General features: G+C 32.5%; 1 protein-coding gene across 3 annotated transcripts; it reads right to left on the reverse strand.

Annotated features, from left to right (window-relative positions):
* Positions 1–48: 48 nt before the first annotated feature.
* On the reverse strand, positions 49–24951 carry LOC140432440 (uncharacterized). Of its 3 annotated transcripts, none has more exons than XM_072520347.1 (10): positions 24776–24951; positions 24408–24549; positions 23872–24058; positions 22475–22694; positions 21517–21752; positions 21165–21458; positions 18471–18684; positions 13946–14144; positions 9180–9376; positions 49–1222 (listed from the first exon to the last, which is right to left on the reverse strand). In XM_072520347.1, exons 2-9 carry the CDS (start codon positions 24525–24527, stop codon positions 9215–9217), a joined length of 1632 nt encoding a protein of 543 aa, XP_072376448.1. In that variant the 5' UTR covers positions 24528–24549; positions 24776–24951; the 3' UTR covers positions 49–1222; positions 9180–9214. The 3 variants fall into 3 exon arrangements, with proteins under 3 accessions (XP_072376448.1, XP_072376447.1, XP_072376446.1); XM_072520346.1 differs by having other exon boundaries at positions 24770–24951; XM_072520345.1 differs by having other exon boundaries at positions 24660–24948.
* Positions 24952–27061: the final 2110 nt, after the last annotated feature.

Here is a 27061-nt window from a genome sequence, read left to right on the forward strand (position 1 = left end):
ATTTTTGCTTCTGGTGTATATAGGTATAAAAAAATCAAAAGTAATCCATAAGTAAAAAGAATTTTATTACTTAATACATTTAATAACATTAAAGATGGTTCTAAAAGTCAATATATAGAAAAAAATGTCAAGAACATGCAAAAGTCCATCCCATTACATATTTCAGTCTCCTTAGCAAGTCATATTATATAGATCCAAGTCCATATAGTATTAAAATTGGGCGAGCAGTGATATTTTATAAATTACATCGACATTGACTTAAAGCCTCCACATTAAAATCGCTTATACATAAAATATAAAAATAAAATGAATAACAGTAACAAGGAAAAACATTTAAATACATTGATGAAGTAAAAAAAACCATAGAGATTTTAAACAACTTATGACGTTTAAACAGTGGCAACCCTAAAAATTTGCAATTGGTCTATACCATTTTAGTATTTTTCAGTATTTAGTCCATAATAAGGTGTATAAAATACCCCTTTTTTAAATTGTCACCAGCTTGGTTCACCAACACTCAGTAGCGACTTAAAAGAAATTAATAGCACAGAGGTTATTACAACCTTTTGCTCACAATAAAAAAGTATTCGTAGAGTTTTAGAAATTGAACTCAGAATCATCACAGACGTTTTCATTCGTCACTGATCACGTAAGTATAATCTCTGTGAAATATCAAAGTGCAGATTCTATAAAAATGCAGACGAGAAGGCCAAATACAGTGTATATCATAGCAAAGTAATTGTTCACCAACGTCTGAACAGGTCTATTTAAGTTTAAAACCTGATCAGGTAACAAACGTAGGTTTTGAGGCGGATAATAGGTAATCTTAAAAATCTAGATCTTTTGGACTGAAACATATATAGATTACACGCAAAAGATCTTTCAGGTCATAGTTCCAACAATTGCTTGATTGTTTATGCATGATCAGTATAGTTATTGTAATACTGAGTTGCAATAAAAGTATCTTTTACATTTTCTCAACGTATTTTTGTTACTTCATCTATAAAAGAAATTTGGCTCGTACATACACCAATCTTAGATACAGACAGACAGTCATATACTATAAAAACTATAAAAAAGGTAGTTTTAGGACCAGCCTAAAACGTTCCATTTCGTAGACAGATATAACAAACATCGACACATCACCAGATATCGATTACATCAAACAGCTATGTACGCGCAACGTGATTTTCGGGTATCTTTGAGAAATCGGACAAGAAATCTGCAAAAAAAAAGATTAAAAAATATAGTAATGCATATATCTATTAACTAGGCAACAGCGCGTTGTGCGAAATAAAAGTGTTAAACATTTTTACCAGTGTTTATTCCGATTTTTGAGGTAATAGTGAGAAATAAAATCCAAACTATACGTGAAAAATTGTATGAGGACATAAACTCTCTGCAGTGCAAAGAAAATTGGCAAAAAGTGACCTGTAAGTAAGTTTTAAAACATTTTATTGTATTCAAAACAAAACGACATTTAGAAATTCCAGTTCTTTTAATAACAGATAAGAAGACAAGTCTTGATCAAATTGAATGCGACGTTGCCGGTTATCCAAAAAGTTTCAAAAATCCAAGACAGGAAATCCGCTAATTAATAATATTAACTAAATAAACAAAATTTAGAAGAAATAAAATATTTAATAAATTTAAATTTCATACTCAATTATTGCTTGAGAAGTTCTAGAGCTTCTGACGGGTTGACCGGAGAACTAGAACTTACCGCTTGCTATAATATAGAGTAAAAAATACATAAAAAAGAAATAAAAATGGATAGCGATGATGACTACACCTCAGAAGACAATAAAAAAAGAAGTCGAAAGGAAGATGATGAAGATATTTTCAACAAGAGCAAGAAACTTACCAGAACACCAACCAAACAACAGAAAGATGAAAACAAAATAGATCAGCTTTTAAAAATGATGCAAAATTTAACAGATCAAACAAAACATCTAACAACGGAGGTAAAAGGAATAAAAGAAGAACAACGAGAATATAGAAATGACCTCAGAGAATTAAAAAAAGAAATAAATGAATTCAAACAAAGTAACCAACAACTAAAAAAGGAAAATGATGAAATGAAGCAGGAACTAAAGATAGTGAAAATGAAGGTAGAACAGCTCGAGAAAGAGAGAAAGGCTAACAATGTTATTGTCCAGGGTCTACCGATGGATACAAATAACCCAAATGTAGTCAACGAGATTATGGCAAATTTCGTGGAAAAAGAATTAGGCATTAAAGTAGAAATAGAAGATGCTTATAAAATAGGCGACAAAACATGTCTTGTAAAACTAAAAAACAGAAATGAAAAAATTAAAATCATGAAGAACAAAAACAAACTAAGGGCATCAAAGCCAGAAATATACATCAATAACGATCTAACGCAAGAAGAGATGAAGATCCAACAAGAAATACGGAAAATTGCAAAATTTCAACAAGAAAAAGGTATGAACACCAGAGTAGGTTATCAAAAATTAAATATTGACGGGGCTATATGGAAATGGAACAAAGAGAAGAATGAACTGGAAAAGGCAAACCAAGACACGCCAAAAAACCGATAAAACAACAAATATCGTACACACAACAAAAAACGGAAACGAAAATGACAAAGGAAAAGGACATGAATAGATTAGATAAGATAAAACAGACGAGCAGGAAAAAATATAATAGAAAAATGAAAAAACGCGATGAACTAAAAATAAGTACGTGGAACATCAGAACAATGCTTGAACCAGGAAAAATGCAGGAGATTGTCTCAGAACTAGAAAGATACCAAATTGATATTGCAGTGATTCAAGAAATTAGATGGGCAGGTCAAGGAGAAATAAATAAAAAAAACTACACACTACAGTATTCGGGACATGGAAAACAAGGTCAATATGGAGTTGCTTTCATAATTATGGGAAAAATAAAAAATAACATTATGCAATTTAAACCAATAAATGAACGTATGGCTTACCTGAGAATTAACGCCAAACCATTTAATATATCAATCATAAACGTATATGCTCCAACTGAAAGTGCTGCTGCGGAGGAAAAAGACAAAATGTATGAGGAACTTGAACGAGAAATGGAGAATTTACCTAGAGAAGACACAATACTGGTAATGGGAGATTTTAACGCCCAAGTAGGTAAGGAAGACTACATTAACCAAGTAGCAGGTAAACACACATTACACGAAAAAACAAATGACAATGGTCAAAGATTATGTAACCTAGCAGCTAGTACCAATATGATTATCATTAGTACAAATTTCGAACATCCTAAATACCATAAAGTAACATGGATTTCCCCAGACCAAAAAACATGGTCCCAAATAGACCATATTCTGATTACAAGAAGGAAACAAACATCGGTTACGGACGTGAGAACTTACAGAGGCGCGCATGCAGACACAGATCATTTTATGGTGACTGCAAAGGTAAAACAAAAAGTCAAAAGAACTCTAAAAAACACGACAATGAAAGACAAATGGTACGTAGAAAAACTGAATGCTCCAGACATAAGGATTAAGTATGCTGATGACATGAATAAAAAACTAAAGGAACAGTGTAAATATACAAAGGATATAGAAACAGAATGGAGAAATTTAAAAAAATGTATAAATGAAACAGCGGATGTACACATAGGAATAAAAAGAAACAAAAAAAAACAAGAATGGTATAATGAAGAATGCCATAACATGCTAAAAAAGAAGATAGAAATTAGACAAATGTGGATAAGAACAAATAGACAGGATTATAGGGAAGAATACAATAGAATAAGGAATGAATGTAAGAAAAAAATAAGGAAAATTAAACGTGCCTGGTTAGATGATAAGATAAAAGAAATAGAAAAAGAAAGTAAGAACAGAAACACAAAAGCATTTTATAAGAAAATTAGCGAGCAAAACAAAACTTTTAAAGGAAAGATAAAAGGCATAAAAGATAAAAATGGAAAAGTATCAGAAAATGATGAAGAGTATAAAGAAATTTGGACTCACTATTTTAAAGAATTATTAACAGAGCAAGAAGATCAAGACCTAAATGAAAACGTAGAAGAAGAGACAATGATGTTAGGAAACCAGCTAGAAAGACCAACAAAAGAGGAAGTTGAGGAAATTATAAATAGCAGCCGTAATGGTAAATCTTCAGGATCAGACGGGATCAATATGGAACTTATAAAATATGGTGGTGAAGAATTAAAAGAAAAACTGTACAATTTAATAAAAGACATATGGGACGAAGAAAAAATGCCGGAAGAATGGAACAAAGGACAAATTATCACGATTCATAAAAAAGGAGACCAACAAATGTGTAATAACTACAGAGGACTGACGCTATTAAACACAGCATATAAAATTATGTCGACCTTAATACATCGAAGACTGACCAACGCTATGACGAATATCATAGGACACTATCAATGCGGATTTATTAAGGGAAAGTCTACAACAGATGCCATACATACAGTTAAACAAATTATGGAAAAAGCTCATGGATATAAAATAGAAATTGAACTGCTTTTTATAGATTTTCAGCAAGCATTTGATACAATAAAAAGATCAAAATTAATGGTAGCTCTGAAAGAAATGGGAATACAAAACAAATTAAGACGATTAATAAAAATGACAATGAGTAGAACTGTAGTGAGTATAAAAACTCAAGTAGGAGACACAGAAGAATTTGTCATAAATAAAGGGGTTAGACAAGGAGATTCGTTATCAGCAACCCTGTTTAATCTTGCCCTGGAATACATCGTCAGGAAAATAAACAAAGGTACCCTTAGAACTAGAGAAGGACAAATAATAGCATACGCTGACGATATTGTGCTAATAACAAAAAATAGAAAAACAATGGAAAAAATGTTAAATGAAATGGTAACAGAAGGAAAAGTAATGGGATTAAAAATAAACCAAGAAAAAACAAAAATAATGAGATTTGATAAAAACTTCGAAAACAAAAAGGTTAGACTAGGCGAATACATTTTTGAAGAAGTCGAAAAATTTAAGTACTTGGGAATATTAATAACAAACAATGGAGAAAGAGAAACAGAAATCAAAGAAAGGATTATTACAGCAAATAAGACCTTCCATGCAAATAAGAAATTACTAAAAAATAAACTATTGAGTAAGAAATCGAAAATGAAGGTATACAAAACAATAATTCGACCGACGATGATGTATGCAGCCGAAACCCTCAGCATGACAAAAAAACAAGAGGAAAACCTTAGAATACAAGAAAGAAAAATACTAAGAGCAATACTGGGACCAATAAAAATAAATGAAAATGAATTTAGACAAAGAACGAACCTTGAGCTACTGGAAGAAATTAAGGAAGATATAGTGTGTAAAATAAAACAACAAAGAGCAAAATGGCTAGGACACGTATGGAGATCAGGATCAACTACGACGATATTCTCAATATTGGAATGGACACCAGCTGGCAAAAGAAGACGTGGAAGACCAAGATCTACATGGTTACAAGAAGTTGTAAATGATCTCAACAAGGCGGGCATACGACAGTGGAAAGGAAAAACCAGAGATAGGACACAATGGAGAAAGATAACTGAGAAAATTAAATAAGGAACATGAGGACTGATCTACCTCAAAACATAGATCTAGAGAGCGTAAGCGGCGTAACCCCTAAAGGGGTGTTTAGCCACATATATATATATATATCTATTAACTAAAGCTTATGAGTTATCGGTAAGAGCCAATTTTTAGTTAATCTTTTATCATTTGGCAATTCATTTTCTTTACAACAAACTATTTAAACACCTTTGTCATACGGTAAAAAATTATCAGCTATAAATTTGCTTTATATTTTATATATACTAACGTATTTTCATATTTTTTAAATCAATTACTTTCGTGAAATGCTGCTGATAGAAAGTAAAGAATTAGGATAATTGGTGTTAAACAAATTTAATTTGCTAAAAATGCCTCCAGAAATAGAATTAGAAATATGCTTTATTGTCATTGAAAATTGTACAATTTTATGGACAAAGCCTACAAAAAGTTGGAAAATAACAATTACAATTTACTAAAATTACATAAATCGTCTTCTTCTTGATGTGCCTATCCGATACGAATGTTGGGGATCATCATGGCAATCTTTATCTTATCTGCAGCAGCGCGAAAAAGCTGCACAGATGTTTTATGGAACCAGATTCTGAGGTCCTTTAACCAAGATGTTCTTCTTCTTCCTGGACCTCGTTTTCCAAATATTTTTCCTTGTAGGATGACTTGAAGGAGAGCATATCTGGATTAATTTCGCATAATATGTCCGAAGAGTTGTAACTTTCGAGATTTGATGGTGGTCAGTACCTCCCGGTTCTTATTCATTCTTCTGAGAAGACGTAGCATCGCGGCCTTCTTACTTTTGTATCAATATATAGGTTGTAACTCTTGAAGAAGGCCCCTCATCCGATTGAAGGTGGATCTAGCTTTTCCGATGCGTGCTCTAATCTCCTGGTTGTTGGTCCATTCTTCATTTATTATGGTGCCGAGGTAGTTGTAGTGCGTCACTCTTTCTGTTATCCTTTTCTTGATAATTATCATAAGCTTTGTCTTCTTAACGTTTATATTGAGTCTATTGACTATAATACGTGATTTTGTTCATAAGAACTTGTAGGTCTTCTAAGTTGTCCGCAAATACTATGGTGTCATCTGCATATCTGATGTTGTTTAGCTGGTAACCATTTAGTAGAATACCTTTTTCAGTTTCGTGCAAAGCTTCGATAAATATTCTTTCAGAGTACAGATTGAAGATTAGAGGAGACAAAATACAGTCTTGCCTCATTCCACGCATGATTTTCACATAGTCAGTATGTCACCTTCAACTCTGAGATATGCTGTCTGATTCCAGTAAAGATTTCTAATTATTTTCAGATCTTGGTTGTTAATTCCTGCTTCTTTTAGTATTTGCATTCATCTTGGCGTGCTGTACTCGATCAAACGCTTTCTCGTAATCAACCAGACATGCGTATACGTCGCAGTTGACGTCTCTGCATCTCTGGAATAAGACTTGTACTGAGAACAAAGCCTCTCTAGTACCAACAGCATTTGTGAACCCGAACTGGTTGGGGGAAATTTGACTTTCACACAGCTTGTAGATTCTATTATGAATTATGTTTAGGAACAATTTTAAGAGATGGAGATAAATCGTCAATATCACAAAATAATAGATAATGAAATAAACAATCCATTGCAAAATTTAAATAAATTGCAAATTGTATAATAAAACCTTTTGAACTAATAAGCTGAAGTTGCTGCATATGATACCCAAATATAGATAAAAATACTTAAGTTACTTGTACATAAAGGTACTGTAATTTCTTAGTTATTCATTAAGAAAGTCAGTAGAACGGAGATCGGTAAATAAACATCAAAGGTTGAATTTCTCGTGGAGTAGTCATGATTAAATCTTGCTGGAAAAACATGTAGGTGTTTACGAATTAAGCAAACAGTTTCTAAAATATATAAAGAGAGAAGCGTTAAAATTTCGTGATTTCTGAAGTAGCTTCTTCAATGTGTTGTTCTTATGAGGCCAAACAGATACCGTTTTGCTCTTTTTTGTAATTTAAAAACAACATCAGATTGAGCAGCTGTACTAGAACCCCAAAAAGAAAGATCATATCGAAGATGAGACGCGAACAAAGAAATATTGCATAGCAGGCTGAGGCTAGTTTCTTACTTAACAAAACGATATGAAGGAACCATTTAAGGTTGCTGTCTATAAAAATACCAACAAATTTTACAGAATCAGCGATATTGATCTGGCTGTTATTAGGAAGCAAGGGTTGAAGGGCTCCTTTATAGGATAATGCTTCTGTCTTATACACGTTAATAGAGAATAAATTAGGGATTTTATTGTAAGTAGATCAAAAGTTACAGTTGCAGGAAGAGTTGTTCTGGTCCATGCTACGACAGGAGGTGGAGTATACGGAGTGAAACCAAGGCTGTCTTACTGAAAGCATTGGTAATCACCTTACTACCTTCCAAGCCAAAATATATACTATACAAATGTGCCTGCTGAGACAAATCTAAAAAAATTATTTCTCATAACCATGCGGCATTAAAGGCACTGGAATCGAATCAGATTGAATCCAAGTTAGTTTGGAACTCTTTTCAGAATCTGATTCGGATCGGAAAAAGTAACAAAGTAAGTTTATTCTGGGTGCCTGGACATACTGGTATTGGAAGAAAAGAAAATTGCCAGGGGAGTAGCAAAAGAAACATTCACAGTCAAAAGAACATTGTCGAACTGGATGGAACGACTAAAACATAACCACTGGTACGGACAAGTAGTTCTTAAACATTAGAAGGCTTTTATACATGAACCTTCGAAGAAGAGATCCAAAGATCTACTAGATATAAATAGGAGTGATATGCGCATTATCGAAGATATCCTAACAGGACACTGTCGCCTCAAGGGACACATGAACAAAATCAGACTGGTAGAAAGTGCGAATTCCAGAGTCTGTCAGGCTGATGAGGAGACGGCGGAACACGTTCTGTGCAGTTGCCCAGGGCTGGATACAATGAGGCTCAAGATATTTGAGCATTACCAACTCGAGCCCTACAACTTTCTAAGTGTCACCTAAGATCATAACAAACTGTTCAAGGGTCCTGTAAAGCGACAACTTTAAGCTAGGGATGAGCCACAATAGACCTCCTAAGTTGAGTGGAAGGGTGTTAAAGCGCACACTCAAATTGAACCTAACCTACATAGCATAGCATACATAAATTGTCTAAAGCGTAAGGATATCGTATGAGATTAGAACACACTAAAATAACATGAGCCTGTACTGAGAAAAGAACCACCCAAATATGTTTTGCCTGCGACATAAAAACATAAATTGAAAGACAAAACTAATAATTTATCTTGTGAACTAAAGTGCGTTTAAAATGGGTGAAAATAGTGATGAAATCATTAAGTTTTTACAAGTAATTGATCTGTACAAATTAATATAAATGTATTGTTGACTTTGGTCTCTTATAAAGCTAAATAATTTTTCACATAAAATTATATATTTAAATGCTGTATATTATTGTATTTTGAATAACTTATAATCCACCACTAATAACCGTTTATTAGTGCTGGATAGCGGTCCTGAATTAACATTCAAAATTATTTAAGATACTGAATAATTTTTTTAATTATAGAAAATTACTGTCAAAGTTACCTGTTACTTACCACTAATTTGGAATCTAGATAATTAGGGAAAAAGTCTAAGTAGGCTTTGGAAAATGTACACCAATACTTTTTTCAGTAGGTGGATCGTCAGTATCGCTATCGTCTAGTGGTTCTTGTGATTCAGGTAGACGTATAAACGGTAAATGTTCACTACCACTCCACATCGAATAAAGATTTGCGTGCATTCTTATGGCTTCCTAAAAAGAACATACAAAATTCCTTAAAGATATAATAAATTATATTTGACGTTTGAATTTCTCAAAATACATTTAATTTATAAAATTGTAATTTGTATTTGTATTAAATACAGTAGATAAAATAGAAAGGTCACAGGAAAATAATTTCAGATCCCTATTATTACGGTAAACTTTATCGTTAAGCAAAGCTTCTTAACAAGAGTTACCATAAATCCATTTTTATTAAGTTAGATAAAAAGTATAACATTTTCAATTATTTAGACATGTTTCATTATTACCGATCTACCTACACAAAGAATAGTTGGGTAATTTCTTGAATATTTAAGAAAAGGTTAATTATTCCCGTAAATTCAAAATCCACCCTTACATCCTTACAATTATCAAGAATGAAGAATGAACCTTTATAATACTTTTGTATAAGAAAAGATTACCTGTACCTTTATACAAATGACCCAATGACGTAGATCAACAACGGAAACTTTACTCCCTCCATAGTGTTGAATATACCTTGAAATACCAGAAAAATGGTTAAAATCTATCTTTATTACCAGACCAACACAAGCTAACTCCAGACGATGTGCAGATTTCAGTCAGATATGAGCCAAGTACATACCTACTTAAAAGTCTATTAAAAATAGTTCTCAACAGATTATATTGGATTCAGTGCCGGAATTGGAACAAAAGGGATTTGTTTTCCTATTGTTTGTGGATTTCGAAAAAGCATTTGATTTTGAAGTTTTTAAAGAACATTAACTTAGAGGATAAAAACTTGAGATTAATAAGATACTTATATTGGAAGCAAAGGGATTACGATCGACAATCAAACATCCAGAAATATTAGTATAAGTAAAGGAGTAAGGCAGGGTTCCCTATGCTGTGATTTTATTTTTCTTTTATTAGGAACTGCTATTCAAGAAAGATTTGGAAAATCTTTCTACATAATAAATAGATAGATATGAACTTACAGATAGTCTTGGACCAACTCCAGAAGAGGCAAAATATTCCTTTACCTAAGATGATAGATGGGAAAGTATTAGAACATATAATCCATTACAAATACCTTAGCGGCTGGATTAACTACAAGCTTGAACAAGGAAAAGAAATTAAAGCGAGAATTGCTCAAGCTAGAAATATTTTCTTTAAGATACGTGGCTTATTCTGCGATACACATATCGATATCAAATTAAGATTGAAACTTGTAAAATGTTTTGTTTGATTTGTTGTTCTCTGTAGAGTCGAAACGTGGACTCTAAAGATAAAGAGTCTGAATAAGTTAGAAGCGTTTGAAATGTGGGTGTACCGGAGAATTTTAAAAATTCCTTGGACTGCGCGAAAAACCAATGAAGAAATGCTAAATAGACTAAATATAGAAAACAACTATTCAGAACGATTAAAATAAGAAAAACCAGTTATTTGAGTCATTTACTATGTAACGAAAAATACTAGATTCACTATTTTTTACGTTAGGCCAGTACAACATTTACTACTATCCACTAATCAATTTTGCAGAGATTGGCTTACTCTATATAGCATGATCATACGTTTTTAAGTAAACTTTCATTTAGTGACGCTACGTATACCCACTACTTATAGGGTTTTATAATTGGCGGAACAATCATTCAATATTGATACTTTCAACTTCTTTATAGATTTTAAATCGACATGTGACATCGTTCCAAGACGTAAACGTTGTAAGTCATGAATGAACTTAACCTCCCCGACAAAATAATAAGACATGTAAAAGAGACAATGAGTAAAGCAAATACATAGCGATTATTCACAAGACTTTGAAACATGTATGAGGTTACGAAAGCGAGATGATCTGACATGTCTTGTTGTTAACATAGCACTGCAAAAGACTGTGAGAGATGCCGAGTTATAGAATAGCGGAACCATATTTAATAAATCAACACAGATCATGGTGTACGCTGATGATTTAGATCTGATCGCTTGCTACCAGAGATAAATCTGTAACGACATGCTAAAACTTCGGCGTGAGAACTGCAACTTTGAGATGGATATTACTAGCTAGCAGGTTTTACTTTGGAGTAAATAAACACATAAATAACAAAAAAATCAAACTAACTATACTAACCACGAAGCTTATTATGAACGTCAATGGGAAATAAAAGTAGTGGTCAGCCTAGACTGAGACTCCGCCAAAAAAGTATCGCATCACCTATGAAACTGCAAATTTTGTATTAAAAATAGTTTAAAACATGGATTTTTTACTGTTGTTTTTTTTTTGTTTTTTAAGTACGTAACAAGTATTAAAAGAAAAATGCAGAATGTACGAAAATCAAAGGTTTTATTTAATTTATTTCATAAATTAGAAGTAAGCGCACAAACAGCATTGAATAAAAAAAATCAAAATCAAAAATAATGATAATTTAGTAAGACTTATTGCCTCCTCTAGCTCTTATAACATCTAGACAACGTTGTGGCATACTTCAAATCCTTCTTAGATAATCTTGATCGATATTATTCCATTCTACGGTTAATAACCGTTGCAGGTTCTGAAGATTAGCTGGCGTCACATTATAAGATCTCACCCTTCTGTAAAGATGGTCCCAAACATGTTCTATTGGATTTAAGTCCGGGCTGTGCGCTGGCCAAGTCAAAACTTGTAAATTTACCTCTTGAAGGTACTCGGTAACGATTCTTGCGACGTGTGGACTTGCATTGTCATGCATTAAAACAAAGTCATTACCAATAAATGGGCCATAAGGAACAACATGCATCTCCAAAATTTCTCTAATGTACCTATCAGCAGTTAAGGATCCTCCATCTAGCTGTACCCATTCGGTTTGACCCCTAAGAGATATTCCGCCCCAGAGCATAATAGATCCTCCTCCAAAGTTTGTCGCCGGTCTTAGATTGCATTCAAAATAACGCTCGCCATCTCGTCTATAAACTGGTATTCTTCGATCCGAAGTGTATAAACAAAATCTTGACTCATCCGTAAAGAGTATGTTACCCCAGTCGTCGATATTCCAGTTTACGTGCTCTCTTGCAAATGTTAGACGTGCTATACGGTGTTCCCTTGTAAGTCTCGGGTCAATGGCAGCTACTCTGGCCCTAATTCCAGACTGTCTTAAGATGTGCCTAACAGTTTCTGAAGACACACGTACATTTCGAGTCTCGACTAAGTCATGTTGAAGTTGACTTGCAGTCACATGTCTTCGACGCAAAGCCTGAAGGACTTAAAATCTATTGTCCACATGCGTAGTTGCTCTTGGCCGACCTGTTACAGCTCGTCTTTCATAAAGACCAGTCTCTCGGTACCTTACTACCACTCGTGATACTGTCGACTGATTTACATCCACTAAATTTGCCACATATCTCTGACTCCTTCCGTCTTCAATGAGGGAAATTATTCTAACCACTTGATCCCTCGTTAAATTTAAATTTATATTGTCACGACCTTCCATACTCAATATTTAATACAAAATTTAAACGCAAACTGTATACTTTTTACAAAAGTAAAATAAAGACTGATAATATAAAAATCAGACAAAATAGCAATTAACAATTTTTTTTCTTAAACAGTAAGCTGTATTTACAAATTTCTGTTTAATATTTATTCTAGCCTTAATATTCTTAAGGGGCAGAAAGAAATAATTTAAATTAACCAAATGCTGTCAGAAATATTTGTAATTTTATAAGTGATGTGATACTTTTTTGACGGAGTATATAATGTAGACGAAGAAAAATTGGGGTTGCAAATTAGCAACGATTAGCAGTGGACAGGAACGATTGACGAAACAGACTAGGGAAGGTCGAGGTTTAACTAGTCGACGAAGAGGAGTCACAGAGAATTCTTTACGAATTTAACATAACTGCTAAGAATTTTAATATGATAGTTTTATCAGAAAGGACAATATACTTGGCAAAGTACAAATCGGAGGTAGAGGGAATACATATGATAGAACAGATAAGGGCCTTCAAATACCTATGTATTATTCTATGGAAAGTTTGAAATAGTTGAAGAGAAGAAAACATTGATACAATAAGAAGGAACAAAAATATAAGGAAATAGCTTAAAGCAGAATTTACAAAAGAGTTGTTAGATCAATAATGACCTATGATACGGAAATCCGACCCTAAAGAATAAGATCAAAGAAACCGACACAGTAAAAAGGGAGAGAATGCTGGAAATCATAGAAATGAAAATCCTAATAAGAATTGATGAAAAAATACTTACACACAAAGGAAAATACAGAGGTGAGTCGAAAGTATAAACAATAGACATATATATATATATACATATATATATATATATATATATATATATATATATATATATATATATATATATATATATATATGAAATAGAAAGTGTTAATTATAAAAATGGTAAAAAAGAGTGGATTGGAGCAACCATAGAGACATAATGGCTGAGAATGTATTGATGAAAACAGCGAGAAATCCTTTTCTAGTGGAAGGGCGATCAGTGCAACAACCACAAATTCACATAAACGATAGTATACTAGACTAGAGGCACACTGAAAAACAGAGAATGTCTATTTGAAAGACGAATATATAATTTATTAAGTTAATACTACTTACCGCACCACTAGCTTCACTTGCAGATCCCCTTTCCGAAGAACTAGTCGTAGATCTACTGTGAATAGACAAACACGATGACGAATCAGTCGATGAGCTGCTTTTTCGCGAAGTTAATGGTAATCCAGATGGAAAAATATCACAATGTTCTGTAACTGACATACCGCTAGAGTGTGGTACGTCTATGGACTGCCAATTGCCCCTAAAATTAAATAAAAGAAAATTGAGACCTGCTGCGATTATTTCTGAAATTGTTAAAAAACTGTTGCATACATCTGGTGTAGTTATATAACTAATATAGGAACAATAAATTTGAAAATAAAAGGAATTTTTCACTGCCTACTTGCGTTAAATTGTCAAAATATTGTAGCAAAGGGAAAGAATTAAATAAATGTTCATATAATTTTGTTTAATGTGAGCAATTATTTTTTCAGAAAGTGGGTCACAAAAATCGATATGATTAATACATTGTTATGTTTGAAAATAATAGTTTAAACCACTGCAGGTTTTGTTTACTTTTGTAGAAAGTTGTTTTGGAAGGGGACAACTATACCTCTCTGTTTTTAATCCGGTTTTTCCTTGTTCCACTTACAGGAATTTTAAAAAATATTAGCCGAATTCGGAATCATATTTAACAAAATGCGGGGTCTTGTTTGATGCCTACGCATTAAAAGAAGACTTGATGACCCTGAGATGGTGTATAGGGTTAGGATAATTGATGAACAGGGCACTTCTCGTTGAGACATCAGCGAGAAAGGGGGTGAGCGGCTGGTTGCTGGGGCTAAGGGCCTCGGGACTGGACTTCAAGCAGGAGGGTGCAAGAAATAGCCGCTACCTGAGCGGAACCTGCAGCAAAAGTATTATCGGTGAATTATTAGTGTGCCATAAAATAATAAAGAGAGATTTAGTTCTGGGTTCTCAATATTATCCTTTTTATTTGCCTTTATGGATTGGATAAAAAATGTACAGAATATGTTATTTACACAAATCAGCCGCAGCCTATTTTGGATAAGTTGGTGGTAATCAGAGGAAGCAGTATATTTTGCCTAAGTTAGTGGTAAGCAGAGAAAACGACAAGAACTTCAAACCGTAAGTCACCTCATTTATTATTCCATTTTTCTGATGAAGCAAGTTAGTCACGGTATGCTAAATTTTTCGATAATTCAATGCTACAATGAGTAGCATGAGGTAGATGGTATAGCTGTCGCCCTTATACAACAAAAATAAAAAATAATAAAGTTAGTTTAGATGTTTTCAAAATAAATTGCAGATACTTATATGTGTATAATTCTAACTTATCTGACAACGTGACGTCAGTACTAGAGATTTGTTTAAGAGCGTAGGCGCAAAATTTCGGACCAATGCTTTTTATATGCATTCATTTTTTTCGAATCCTGAGAAAACTAACAAATATTTTAAAAAAATTTAAACGCAGAATGAAAAGACTACATTATTACCGAGGGCTGAAAGTCCCTTAGAATACACAAAAAGTTTCTTGAATGAAATATTTGAAATTAAAAATCACACTTAATTTTCTCTTTTTTTTTTTTTTTCACCCCTGTAAGTGACTAAAATAAACATAGAAGTTTTCAGGGACTTTCGGCCCTCGGTAATAATGTAATCTTTCATTGTGCGTTTAAATTTTTCAAAAATACTTATTAGTTTTCTCAGGATTCGAAAAAAATGAATGCATTTAAAAAACATTGGCCCGAAATTTTGCGCCTACACTCTTAAAGCTTAGTCGTTTTAATGGACATTTCTGATTTTGTTATATGTAATTTTATGTCCATTTTGTTAATATGTTGATATTTCTATATTATCGATTTCTATATGATAGGTGGCGCCCTTATACAATAAAAACAAAAAAAGTTGTCAGTGTTCAGTGGAAGTGTTAAAAATTATTTTGTACAATTTGATTGAATTTTGTATGTTCAGCCATATTTGTAGGTATATTTTACGGGATGTTAAGTTATCATACCTAAATATCATGATATGCTCATAACTGAGGTAATGGCTTGACATTTTTTTTATTTTCACTATTTAATTTGAGTATCATTTTATTTAAAACCAAATTAAAACTTTAAATTTACCCAATTATAAACGTATTCCACATAATTCTAAAAATATTTGTTTAATACCTTTTTTGTTTTATTTACATTTTTGATTTGGCTATTTACATATTTAGTTTATGTTTATGTTGATAATTTAATTAACTTAATTAACTTTTATTTGGCTGAACTTTCTACCATATTAGAAATAAAAGTTGTTTATTAGTAGCAATTATTTAATTATTACTCCCTCATAATCTTTCTTTCTTTTGGAAAATAATAAGATAATTCAAACAGGAATGTAGAGCGACGTATAAGGTAAGTGTGTTGGTTTTTTTTGACTAAATAGGCATATTGTTTTTAAAGAGAGGTCAAACTTATTTCTCATTTTTTTTTTATTCTTTCTTAAACCAATCTTTTCATATTCCAAGTGTAGAGTTTTCCTTTTCTCTCGAAAAATGACAAGGTGGCGCCTTTTATTTTTAACTTTCTTTTTATAACAAAGTATGTCTATTTCCATTAGTACGTTTTAATCAATTTATCTTTAGTCAAATTTACCCCATACTATATCTATGGACCCGCATCCCAAAGCTCGCCGTTGTGTCCTTCAAAATACCTGAGCGTCGGTTTTCAAGGTGAACATATTTTCATCTGTATTTTCTCTTTTCTATACCCACCAAGGTCTTAAGTTCTTTACAATATAAATGCACAAAGAAGACTGGAATATGGTGAGTTATATACAACTCGAGATAGGATCAACTGTTTTTTATATATCTTATACTTTTCAATAGATTGCATTATATTTTTATTCCATATGATTATACTAGAAATTCCATAATGTTTTCATCCACAACACATTTAGAACAGCGTTCAAGATTTTCGAACTTGAACTTGAACTGTCGGCTCCAGATTCCTCAAATAAAAATATAGGCTATCATTTTCTATTCAAAGCTTTTCTCTCCATTTCACATAAATTTAAAACGATATTTTAGTTATTGAACAGAAATGCCTTCAAACTCCCTACTCAATATTACACCGGTCGGGGGACTAGACTTCACTTTAAGTCAGGACAAAAGGTTGGGTGCTTGAAGAGAAAACACCTACCTGAGGGAGGCCTGTCAGATCTATACCGGTAAATTATCAGTGGCCATAAAATAAAAGATCAATATTATCTTTTTTATTGGCCTTTATAGATTTGATTTAAATTATGCTGGTATAGAATATTTATTGATAAATGCATTAACATTTTGATGAAGTATTTTGTTTAAGTTTGTGGTGAACAGTAGAACTACAAGGACTTTTAACTGTAAGTCATCTCATTTATTATTTTACTTTTCTGGCGAAAAAAGTCGCTGTATGCTGAATTTTTTTATAGTTCCATGCTAAAGAGGTAGATGGTATAGCCATCGCCCTAAGACAACAAAACAAAACTTACAGTGAAGTAAAACACTTCTGGTGTAAAATGGTTATTATTTAAATGTGGTAAATAATTACATATTTAGCAATTGACACTAGCCACTTCAAAAGGTATACCTTTGGATTACAATTTAAACGTGTTTAAAATTAAAATTGAAACGACATGAAGTCAATAGACTTAAGGTTTAAAGGGGACATACTGATCCGTACTCGAAAGGACGGTCTCTGATCCGGAGACGACGTCTGACATGCAATAGTTTATTTTTAGTCAATAATCAAATTTCAACGTCATCTATGGGTTATGTTTTGTACCAATTTAAAAACAAGTTATTTTATATGTTTTCAAAAAGTTGCTGATATATGTGTAGAATCCTAATTTGTCTGACAACATGACGTCAGTACTAGAGATATTTGTTTAAAACCTGAGTCGTTTTAGTCGACATTTCTGATTTTGTTATCTGTATTTTTTATGTCCATTTTGTTTGTATTAACTTTTACTTAGCTAAATTTTCCACCATATCATGTTATTAGGTAACAATACTTTATTTATTACTCTCTCAAATCCTATCTTCTCTTAGATTACAAAAAATCAAGTTTGCATAAAGACTATAGGTACGAGGTAAGTGTATTTGTTTTTTTTTTCTTTAGTATATCTAATTGTTCAGAAAAGGTTAAAAGTATTTTCTTCTAGTTTTAATAAATAATTACTTTAATATAAAATATCCTCTCTAAAATATCTCTCAGTTAATTATAATTATAGAAAAGGTAACGTGGCGTCCTTCTCATTTAGTACGATAAATTTCTATTATTTTCTACATCCTTTTTGATTTTTTTACGTAACCAGTTAAGGATTTATGGTTTGACAGTTCCTCCCCACTTCCCAAAGCTGTCCGTTGTGTAATAAACACTCCTAACAGCCATAAGCATTGTGTACTACTTCAAACTTGGATTTATTTGTTTATTCCAGATTAAAGTAACCCTAATATCCCTTCAAGTTTCTTTTATGTTACTAGTTTCTAGACCAAGGTTTAATTATGCCCCGAGACTCTAAAAAAACAGATTACCTTTGAGATGCTGGTCCCGGATACATCATTCGCCGGTGCATCCTTTCCTCGTGTGTCTCTCCCCAATGAGGCATATAATGCTGGCCAGCAGTTTGGGGAATTGAGCACCGCGCTGGCCGGCAGGACAATAGATGAATTGCTTCAGCCAATCCTTCGGTACCGGGAAGAATACCAGGGCCTCCAGACGGTGGTTGTGGCAGTGAAGGAACTGTTTCTATAACAGAAATAACTACTTACCATATGTTTTAATTCATATCCAATTCAGGTAAAAATTGATTGTAACTTATATATAGCATTTTTCATATAAAAATGCTTGCACAATTGTCACAATTTTTATAAAGTGACGTCACTTATATTTAAAATTTCCAGAACGTCAAGCTTGGAGTTCAAATTTTTCTAACACAGCTAATACATAATACGAAACCCATACGGAACTGCTCGATCTTTCATATGCGTCAACATGGTATAATAATCAAAAAAATGTAATCATCATTATAATGGGAATTTTAGAATTATATTGATTAAATAACCAAAAACATTTGTTATTATTAATAATATAAATTTTATGAAATAACTCTGTAGGTAAGTCTAATATTCCACAAAATAATAATTTTAATTAAATAGATTAGACAAATGTACGCAACTGAAGCGGAAATACTTCAAATTTTATTGAGAGTTCAGCGTGTGGCAAAAGTGTATAAAGTGTTGCCGCTTTTTTAGAGTAAGAATTTTGTTTATTTTTTGATTTCTTACATAATTTGATCATAATATAATATATATTAGTCAATTGTATTTATAAATACATTGACTATTAGTTTAACAGAAGGGAAGCCAGACAGGTTTCTAGCGGGTCGGAGAATATACTAGAATGGCATGGAAAGAAGACCGGTTTTATAGTGGCTCACAGAACCTACGAAAGAATTCCTGTTTAGAATAATGACATGTTCACGGATTAAATAAGACTCATATTTATCGTAACATTGCCCCCCTCTTAAAAGATGGTTCCTTCTGGAACCTTGTCGAGCTGTTTGACGAACTGGCTTAGCACTACCAGTATCAATTTTATGCTTAACAACGGTAGTTCTTCCCGTCTTTCCTCCTTTCGGTACGAAAATATCACGATACTGCCGAAGAAATTCCATTAATTTCCTTTTCTCCATCTGATTTAGAGACCGTCCAGCAACTGCAACATTTGGTCGAATTTGTTGTTGGAATTATCGGATGTTGTCGTCTGACGGATTATGAATGTCACAGGTCCACAAGTTCCTACTTTGGTCTCTTTCTTGATAGTCACTGGGTAGTCATTGACATTGATAAGTCTCACAGGTATTTCTTTAGCCGAAGTCATTCATTTCCAATTATAATTCCTCGGCCAACCTCGTCGTCATGGTTCCAAGGCTCCATCATAACAGGTGTTCCTTCGCCTACAATTCTCTGTAACCGCGCTACTATGATCGCTTCACTTCTCGCAGGCACGACTGTATCTTCTTTAACGGCTGCTTGCACAGTGTTGTCATCATGTGGATAAGAAATACCTCTTCGTTACCAACTTTGATTACCTTATTCTTAAAATCCAATTGGAATCGTATGGACGAACTTTTCTGCTCCAATTCCTAATTTTACCTGGATTTCTCCATGAATGTTGGCATTTTATACTATTTTGTAATTTAACTTGTATGTAAACTTTATTCATAAATACAATTTCACAGAACGATTGTATTTATTATTTAGATTCCCAATTTTTTTCCAGCGAATATTGTACTAACTTGTTCAAAAACGAGATGAAAAAAACAAAATTGACATATTTAAAAGCACAAATGGAACAATACAGTAAACACAATGGATAAATATAAAAACAATTTAGTAAATAAGAACCACCGATTTTTTGCATTAATCAAAACTGTATCTTGCTTTATTCAAAAACTTAAAAAAATGAGTTGGTACAGTCTTCACTGGATGAGACGAAATGGTTCATGGTCATACTACTCTGACTACATGAGATTTTTTACATGGTGTGGTGATTCCAAACGCTGATGTGGCTTATCAGTCATTACAAGTCTTCAAATGGTGATTTTTTCCAGGATTTTTATCGCTGCTAGTCGAAGCAAGGTAAACTACAGTATTTTTAGTATATATTTTATCGTTGAGTTTGATTATTTGGTCTAAATAGTACAAACACAAAAATGCTATTTTATGCTATGTTTAAACCATCTGTTTAAATTGTTATTTAATCAGATGCATCTCATTGTAACATTGTAAATTCTCATTTATGTGAACACATAATTATAATAAATAATTTATTAAGACTTGTTTTGCATTATTACATATCTCGTTTCAATTTCACTTGACAGGGTAGTTACTAACAGGAAATTCAATTGAGTTAACCCACAGATTAGTTAATCTGCGGAAAATTAAATTATTTTCGCTCATTTTGGTTTATTCGGGATCTCTATCTGGTTCTGTTGAACCTTCTTCCAGTTCTTATTCCTTCACACTAAATTATTTCAGATAGAAATCCGACTTTTCTTTTGTCTTTTATCTCTCAGGCTTACTTAGTCTGTGCTCTATTATATTCTTCTTTTCTATTCTATACTTTCTTTACCTTCTTCCCAATTGCATACTAGTTTTGTTACTGTTTTACACTAGTAAAGACTTATATGATGACCTATTTAGAAGTAAAATATTGATTTTTACCTGGAGTAGTGCTTCTACTCTTTTCTTGAGAATATCCAGATGGAACAGCCAACTTTGATGGTAAATATCTTTGTTGTCCTTGACTAGCCGACTCTCCCCATGCTGTATCCCACGGCATTGACCATCTTCGTCGCTGTTCGTCACCACTTTCTCCAGAGGAATCGGCAACTCCCGCTTCAGACCATCTGCGTTGGCAACTTAAAGGAAACAGTGGGAAATGAAGGGGGGATCTTGAACCACGGCCAGGAAATGGTGATTTCATCGTATGAAGTGGGCCTGGGATAGGAAAAGGTCCTAAAAAATTTAAGAATCGTAAAATTATAAATTCGTTGCTAGAATTTCTTAGATTTACCTCTTAGAGTTTCCAAGGGCCCTACCCCTTTACTACTACCATCTCCAAACACATGAATGGGACTTTGTCCACGATGGATTCCTTCAGCATGCGGAGAATGTTCTCTTTCAGAATGAGGACTTTTCTGTCTCGGTACTTCCCCCCTGGATGATATCTCGTGACCTTTGGGACTTTCCATCCGCTCAGATGGTAAATGTGGGCTTGATCGTTGTGAAGAAGATTCTTGTGGATAAAGTCTGTCAAACAAAAATTAAATATCTAAAAGAAATGTTCTAGTGAAATTATTTCTGTTTAGGTGATGTCTTCAATATTAATAATGTTGCAATATGTAACATATTCTGAATGATAATTAATATTTTTATAACATAATTTAAATTTATGTTGCCCAACAGATAGGGAAGGTAGTTCCTAACAATATATGATAAATGAATTGTGCTTTCAAATGGTTAAGTATAATAAAAATATTTAAACATTTTTATTGCTTTCAACCATTCCATTGTTGTCTGCCTTTAAACATAACTAGATTCAGAGGGATTAAAATAGGAATCCACTTTTACTTGAATATAATATGTAGACTGTTCCCAAAATATTTGTTTTAAATTATAAAAGCCTTCTTTGTCAGGTAGAAGGGTGAATACTCTATAATAACCCCGTTCTTTTTCCTATCTTGATTTACATGGCAGTTCCCTCTCAACACTCACACACATCACACTTAACTTCAATTTCTCATACCTCTTAACACAGATCACTCTTATTGTAATTTAAATCAATTCTCTCCCGACATTCAAGTAAAATCTTAACTCACTCATAACTTCTTGTAGTGTCTAATTTCGACACATTACTCATTGCAACCTCGCAACCCCTCACATGGCAACCTCGTAGTGGAAACTTCACTCTCTTATGTTTGAGAAAAGAAATAACAACGTTCACACAAATAACGTTATAAACAGATGCTTACCTGTTAAAACATTGTTGTAATGCAGCCAAACTACACTCAGAACTATGAATCCCACCAGGGGCAGTCTGACATAAAGGGCACATAGCCATGGACCCAAAATTTTCACAGCCAGCGATAGAAAATTGATATTGGAGATTCACAAAAGCCAGTAAGTTTTCAGTGATGATTTGTTGATTATGTTCTTGTTGTCTTTGAGCATCTCCTTCAGTAAAAGTATCGCCTAAAATATCATAAAAATGTAGATGTTGAAAGTCCGTAACTCTGATAGCTGCATAGATGTTTAATAATACAAATTATAGAGATGTTTAATCAGTCTATGAAAAGTACTTTTACTGTTTACTACTTTTTCCTTTAAATATTTAATGTTATTCATTATAATGTTTGCTGTTACTTCTTTCTCCTATTCATGTCTCAAACATTTTTAAGCATTTTTAAACTGTTTTCAGCATTCTTAACCCTAGAAGCATAAGGTATGTAACTGAAAAACCAACCACAATGTGGGTTCACTCACCAGTGACCCTCATAAATTCGCTCCAATGTGCCAAAAAAAACACTGGCTCAGTGATATTCAATTTATAAATAGTATATTATATTTTTTATAAAATTTCTACAAGAAATAACGAAATAAAATTATGATTAAATATCAAACATCATAAATCAAATTCTTTTAAATTTCTGCTTGATAACCGACTAAATATCTATCGCTGGAACTACATTCTTATTTAATTTTTCTGCGTGCATATATGCTGATATAGCACCTTACTGATGTAAAGCTACTAATGTTCCACATTGCCCCAGGAAATCTAAAATTAAATTGTCCAAAACTTTCTTCAGTGCAGTTGTAAACTTCACTGATGAACCCTGGTACAGGACAAAGGCAAATGAGTCCTTTTTTCAATTTTTTTAAAGAGAAATAGTTTAAAGGATCTATGGAATGGTAAGGAAAAGTCCCTCATGAAGAACTAATTTTAAACTTCAAGAGTTGCTAGTAGGAGAGAACATAGTTTAGTTTGTAAAGTTGGGAAGACCAAAGTGGCTTAAAATGCCCATGGAGAAATCCAAGAGGAAACCTTTTATTAAATAATAGAACAGCTGAAAAGGAGGCAAAGGCTGCAGGACATGGATGTGAATTTGGGAATGATGAGGATAAGGCAGTGGAGAGATCTGGGGTAGAGAGACCAGACATGAATTCTGGATGAGGCCAAAGCCACCAAGCCTAGTGCCTAGGGTGTATGTATGTAGTCTATAAATAAAATTAACAAACATTACAGATAAATAAATAAAAGTTGTAAATAAATATATATAAATATAAAAGAACATGACAAGTTTGATTTAAAATTACAAAAGTATCTAAGAAAAATTAAGTAATTTAAAGGATATAGAATAATTGATCTTACCTATACTCATGTCCTGCATGGCATTGGCTATATGGGTTTTGACAGAATTACTAGCAATTGCAGTTGATTTTGACAGTTCTTCCCAACTAGACTGGCATTGCAGAGCAAAAGGAATGTTTTGCATCTGAGATAAATTATTCAGAGATTGAGATAGGCGCAGACCAGCTGCACACATACTGTTTAACATCTGAAAATATAAAAAATTTCAAAATCTGCAGTTAAAGGTACAGATCTTTTGGAAATTTCAGAATTTAGGATGTGTTATGTTTTTTGTTTTGTCTCGAGGTATTTAAAATATTTTGCTCACACTATTTGCGAGTACTTATTAGTATTAAACAAAAAAGTGTTATCAGTAGAAGAGAAAAACTTAATTAGTCTAAATGATTAGGATAACAGGAAGAAGAGATAAATGATAGTAAAATTGCTAAAAAAAATTGTTAGAAAATCAAGACACAATGGACCTCATAGATTCTCATATAACTTTTCACATATAACACATTAAGATACATATTTTATGATAGAACAGCTTACTATACCTGTAAATAATGAATCCAGCTATTTAAACATTCTGCAGCAGCAACTTTCAGTGCATTTGGACTAAGTTGTTGCTGAGTTTCTTCAGATTTCTTCTCTTCTCTTCCTTCCCCTTGCTCCATTTCGAATCCAGTAAGTCAATTTCTAAAGACAATAAGATATGAAGTACATATTATCAAAAGTGATATCAATGGTTTTTAATATAATATATTATAATTTATTACTAAAATTTACAGGAATAATATATAATTTACCTATTAAACAAATTAATCTCGGTTTAAAACTAAAAGCATTTTATCTGTAATACTTTAAAAATTAAAAAATCATTATTTAGTGTTTGTAAATAAAAATAAAATAAACAAACCCCAACCCAATGTTATTGACATGACACAGATAGGCCTGCCTGGGCAACCCACCCACTGACATGACATAAAAAGTTCATCCAGGCCAGACCATGGAAATAAGATAATAAGGATGGAGCCTCTATGAATAAATACTTCCGTCCAAAGTAGCTAGTAACAATGGCCGATTTCTTTTCCGGAATGTCAGAATAAAAGATATAATTACGTGAAACATTGTAAAATTAAATAATTAATACTTTTATTACATAAAAGCGTATAAAACATATACAGGGTGGTGAATCGTCAAATGGGCCATAGGAGACCCAGTGGAAAATTCTAAATTGTTGAATTCCTGCTTCCCTAGTTATTTTACACTAAAAGTCAAGAAAAACTATTTGTAGAGACTGAAATATGTATCGAAAACAAAATTGTTCTACGAATTAAACGTATTCCAAAATTTTGCAAGAATATAATACATTTTTTAGGCCACCCCTTAAAGTCAGGCCACACGCTGGGCAAGAATGTGTATGACATGTTGCGTTTGGTCATATTGATGTTTCTGATATTTGACAATTCTTGAATTGTCAAAGCCAAAATTTTTATTTTGTGATTTGTTGTTTAAAAACAATAAAGTTGATTAAAAATGTATTCAGTTGAGGAGAAAGTAGCAATAATAAAAATGTTTTATTCAGGCAATAGTGTGCGAATTGTCAGTTCTTTATTTAGCGTAAAATACCTATCAAAATAAACCAATTCCGAGTCATTCAACAATTCAAAGGATTTTACAAAATTTTAAAAATAGTGGGACCGTGATTTCTAATTGTACCTGTACAAACAATATTGCTGGGGTACCAAGAAATTTCCAAAATCAAAATTAAGTAAATGTATTAACAGCAGTTGTAGAAAATCCTAAAATAAGTTCTCGGACCATTGCAGTCCAGTTTTATATCCATAATTCCACGGTCTTAAAAATTTTGAAAAAGAATAATTTCCATTCATATAAATTTCAATGTCTTCAAGAACTAAGAGAAGGAGCTGTTGAGTGAATTTTGTTATGAAATTTTAGAGAGGGGTAATGCAGACAATTTAAAAAAAACATTTTGTTTAGTGGTGAATGTACATTTACATTAAATATTGAACCAAATTTTCAAAATTATAGGATTTGGTCGACAGGAAAGCCTGAGGATAGATATTATTGAAAGCCATACCCAATATCGTCGAAAAATAAATGTCTGGTTAGGAATATTGGAACACAATATTATTGGACCATTTTTCTATGAGGAAAATTTAAATTCAAAAAAGTTTTTAGACTTGCTACAAGAAGAGATTTCCCAGACTTGCAGAAATAGCTCCAAATAAAGAAGAAATTTGGTTTGGAATGGATGGATGCCCTGCGCACAATAACTGGGTGGTTAAGGAATTCCTTAAAAACAGCTTTAATAATTGTTTGATTGGACCTGACTGTAATATTAAGTGGCACCCGAAATCGGGAGATCTAGCTCCAAACGATTATTTTATCTGGGGGCATCTAAAATCAAAAATTAATTCTGACCAAAAATTTACAGATATAGAAGCATTAAAATTAAAAATGCGAATTATTGAAGAGTGTGCAAAAATAAGGCCACGTGTTCTGGCTAATGTTAGACGAGAATTTTACAATCGATTGGGATACTGCTTAGCACAAAATGGCTTATTGTTTGAACATTTGTTATAGTTTTATGTTTAGAAATTATCATAAAATATTTTTAGGAAGAATCACAGTAAAACTACAATATTGAACTTCTTTGAATTGTTGTATAGCCTGAAATTGAATTGGAGTGTATTATAATATCTTACATTAAATAAATATCTGGCAGTGCTCGCACTATTGCCTGAATATAACATTATCGCGATTTTTCGTGAACTGAGTACATTTCATCAACGTTATTTCTTTGTAAACAATATAATTTATTGCTTGAAAAATTCTGTTTATTGTTAACTAGTAGTAGTACTATTTGCGAAAATTTGTTGTTTATAATTTAATCATAAAATAAAAATATTGACAATTTAAAATTCAAATATTGTCAAATATCAGAAACATCAATATGATCAGACGCAACATGTCATACACATTCTTGTACCTCCTGTGGCCTGACTTGAATGACGACGCCCTGAAGGGGTGGCCTGAAAAATATATTATATTTTTGCAAAATTTTGGAGTACGCTTAATTCGTAGAACAATTTTTACACTTGTTTTTAATGCAGATTTCACTCCTCTATTAAAAGTTTCTTATAACTTTTGATGTAAAATAATTAGGAAAGCAGGAATTCAACAA

Source organism: Diabrotica undecimpunctata, chromosome 1, assembly GCF_040954645.1.
Source record: "Diabrotica undecimpunctata isolate CICGRU chromosome 1, icDiaUnde3, whole genome shotgun sequence".
NCBI lineage: Eukaryota > Metazoa > Arthropoda > Insecta > Coleoptera > Chrysomelidae > Diabrotica > Diabrotica undecimpunctata.

Bases quoted from the DNA above. Each gene is read 5' to 3' on its own strand.
- LOC140432440 (XM_072520347.1), bottom strand. From the start codon at position 24,527: ATGGAGCAAGGGGAAGGAAGAGAAGAGAAGAAATCTGAAGAAACTCAG. The intron at 24,059-24,407 runs GTATAGTAAGCT...TTATATTTTCAG, and splicing joins GCTGGATTCATTATTTACAG to ATGTTAAACAGTATGTGTGC. The intron at 9,377-13,945 runs GTAAGTAGTATT...TGTTCTTTTTAG, and splicing joins CAAGTGAAGCTAGTGGTGCG to GAAGCCATAAGAATGCACGC.